General features: G+C 39.8%; 1 protein-coding gene across 1 annotated transcript; it reads right to left on the minus strand.

Annotated features, from left to right (window-relative positions):
• LOC139708693 (uncharacterized) lies at nucleotides 1-2,843 on the minus strand. The gene is made up of 3 exons (XM_071620626.1): nucleotides 2,713-2,843; nucleotides 1,441-1,771; nucleotides 1-874 (listed from the first exon to the last, which is right to left on the minus strand). Exons 2-3 carry the CDS (start codon nucleotides 1,599-1,601, stop codon nucleotides 235-237), a joined length of 801 nt encoding a protein of 266 aa, XP_071476727.1. The 5' UTR covers nucleotides 1,602-1,771; nucleotides 2,713-2,843; the 3' UTR covers nucleotides 1-234.
• Nucleotides 2,844-3,103: the final 260 nt, after the last annotated feature.

Consider the following 3,103-nt stretch of genomic DNA (forward strand, 5'->3'; position numbering starts at 1 on the left):
GGTACCTTACAGGACAGGACATACTCTGTGTCTTTGTTTGTTCAAATATCAATCTAGTATCCCAAACAGAACTACATTGGACTTCACTTGGTGAACTTTCATCATCAGTCTTCCATCTGATGTGCTCAAAACAAAGATTTTACTGTGAAGTCTTTGAATTACCACTTCGTTGGTAGCCGTGAATATGTTTCCCTCTGGCTGCATCAGGTTGAGTATTTGATGCTCTCATCTATACTAAGTATCCTCATCGCTGCTACAAATTGTTCTTCTCCTCTTCTTACCACGGCATCTCATTCCAATTTTCTGATCCTCATCTTCATCCTCTTGAGGTGTGTCATCGTCACTGCTCTCCAATGTTGCCCTTCTTTTACGACGCCTCAACTTTGTACTTTCACTGATACCTAATTCCTCCACATCCCATTCTACATCAGGCTTCTCTTCGCCATGTTGTCTTACTGCTGAAGATTTATCATGCCGAGTAATCTCCTTCATCTTTTTTCTGCCTCCTCTTTTCCTTGGACAAGTTTGCAACTTGCTGCTGCTATCGTTGTTGTTGTTGTTGTCTTTGTCGCTTTCTTCATCTGAAATCAACTGGAAGCTCCTTTTCTTCCTTCTCACCTTACTCTTTCTCTGGCTGTACCTGATGTGCAGTTTATAAACTATCTCAACTTCATCAGAAGTACTGTCATCATCATCAGAATCAGAATTTTCATCCTCAGAAGTTTCATCATTACCACTGTCATCATCGTCAGACGTGCTGGAATCATTTTCTTCTTCATCCCTGCTGTCATCTTCATTGCCATCATCAATGAAGTCTGACATGGCGTCGTCGTCATACAGGGAGATAGGATCCAAATTGTTATATCGATTGCGTCTGTTTAAAACAAATATCAAAACAAACATAATATGCTCATGTCAGGTTAGCTTTGAAGGTAAACATTCCTATAGAGCTCTGATTTTCCATTGTTATCTTATCCTATTCTAAATATGTCCCTTTTCTTTATCAACAACTCGAGAGGATCTCTAGTAATCTCTGAAGACACATGATACAAGATACCACTAAAGGATGTGCCTTAGGTTCAAAATAACAGTGTTTCTCTCCTCTGTCATGACTGCTCATAAATCTTTAACAGTACATCAGAAACTGCATCAAGACCCTATTATACAGGTGAATTTCAGAGGTACAATCGTAAAGAGTTGGAACATGGTAAGCCAGCTGAATATTAAGAGTCAAAACAGCTTTCACCAAACACATGTTAGTTATGAAATTGAAATCTTTTTACTTCATTGTAATGAGATAAGATAATTTTATTATATCCCCATTTGTTAGAACGAGAGTACACTGTAATACAGACATCACTAATGCATTTAACAGAGACAATCAAATTCAGTTTTCTTGACTTTTGAAAATTTCCAATGCTGGATTGTTCACAAACATACCCTTTCACAAGATCATGGATCAGCTTTCTTGGTCGAAGTTGACTGAAGCCTTTGTGAGGCGTGCGGTCAGCCTCAATTTGATCGAGCACATCGTCTCTGGATGGCATCTGAAAAGACTTCCTTGACTTGAGTCTCCTTGAGCTCCTCACTGTTGTGGCCATGGCTCCACTGTCAAGTCTCTTTCTCGCTACACTGTTTCTATGTTGCTACTTGGATAGGCCAGCTTTTCATCTGATGCTGACTGCGGCATTCACTTGATGAAAGTCTTTTTTCATCACATTGTCCATCTTACAGATGCATTTAATCGAGTCTGTCACAGTTTCCGGTGAACCTGTAAAATCACAGTTTGGAGGGTAGAAGTCTTGAAAATAAAATGTACCTGGTGATGTGCATTCAGCAAAGGATCACAGCTGACACTTTCAAGATAAACAAAGAACATGAGAACATGAGAATATCTATTACAGTAACAGACTTTTGAAAACTCCAATTTGAAGTTTGAACTTTTCAACTTTCTCTAGTTTTTAATCTTCTCAAACATCCCCAGTTACAACCATTATCTTGTGGTTTTCAAACAAATGACAATTAAGCAAGCCTTCATTAAATGTCACTTGATATCATTCTTGTTTTTCGTCTCCTAAGTAACAACTGATACTGGTTGATCTCGAGGTCAACGAGTATGAAACTTACGGTTATATTCATTTTCAAGAACTATTGGAGGGCACATCTAACACGTTACATCTTTTTTTTGGGGTATTACGTGTACAATGCTCTGCTGGGTAAAAGGTATGACTAAATTTTTTGAAGAGACAGTATCCATCACAACTGGAAGATACAAATTTACTATGTGCAACCGTGACCATGGTGACAAACTGTAGTAAACTCGTAGATGGACGGTAAATTATTAGATTTTTGCTATATAAATTGCTTATAGAATAGAATGCAGTTATACTTAAATTTGCACTGAATTAGACTCTAATATAGTGTCATCCATGTTTATCCAGATCTTTTCACTTCAGCGAGAAAATGAAAGAGATCTAATTCTACGTTTCTACTAACCGCAGCAGCGACCCCAACACGTACAACTACATAGTACATGACTGAATAAATTTACTGGTTACAGAGCTACGCAACGCCGGGGTTAGATTTCTACAAGCGTAAAATATTACGTATGGGACCATGCAGTATCATCGCATTAATTGCAGTTTTCCTCCTGGCCTATTTTACATCTAACTGCTACAGCTTGGTGCTGGTGAGGGACGACATAGTACCAACCTCTCTGAAGAAACCGAGCTGCTTGCTGGTCAATACAGAACCTACGAAAGCTGTAGATCACTATTGACTGTAAATGAGGAAAAGAAAAACACGATCCCACGATTGTTCTGCACGTGTATTCTGCCTCAAAGACCAAAACACGACATACAAGTCGTACCCTGCAACTTCCCCACCCACTGCACTGCTCACTAGCATGCTATGCATGCATGCACTCTCTCTACAATAATGTGTAAAGATATGATCAAAGACGCTTCTGTGGACATGATCAGGGAGGTGAGACTCTCACCTCCCTGACATGATATACTAGTAGGGCGACGTGTGACGTGTGTGTATGTGTGTGTGTGCGTGTGTGTGTGTGTGGGGGGGGGGGGATGCAGTAGCACCCTCCCTC

The sequence above is a fragment of the Diadema antillarum genome, unplaced genomic scaffold (genome assembly GCF_040938485.1).
Source record: "Diadema antillarum isolate AM-2024a unplaced genomic scaffold, OU_Dant_1.0 seq00001367_RagTag, whole genome shotgun sequence".
In the NCBI taxonomy this organism is placed as follows: Eukaryota; Metazoa; Echinodermata; class Echinoidea; order Diadematoida; family Diadematidae; genus Diadema; species Diadema antillarum.

Excerpts from the sequence above, each read along its gene's own strand:
- LOC139708693 (XM_071620626.1), bottom strand. The coding sequence starts at position 1,601 with ATGGCCACAACAGTGAGGAGCTCAAGGAGACTCAAGTCAAGGAAGTCT. Across the intron at positions 875-1,440 it reads ATCCATGATCTTGTGAAAGG|ACGCAATCGATATAACAATT; the intron begins GTATGTTTGTGA and ends TGTTTTAAACAG.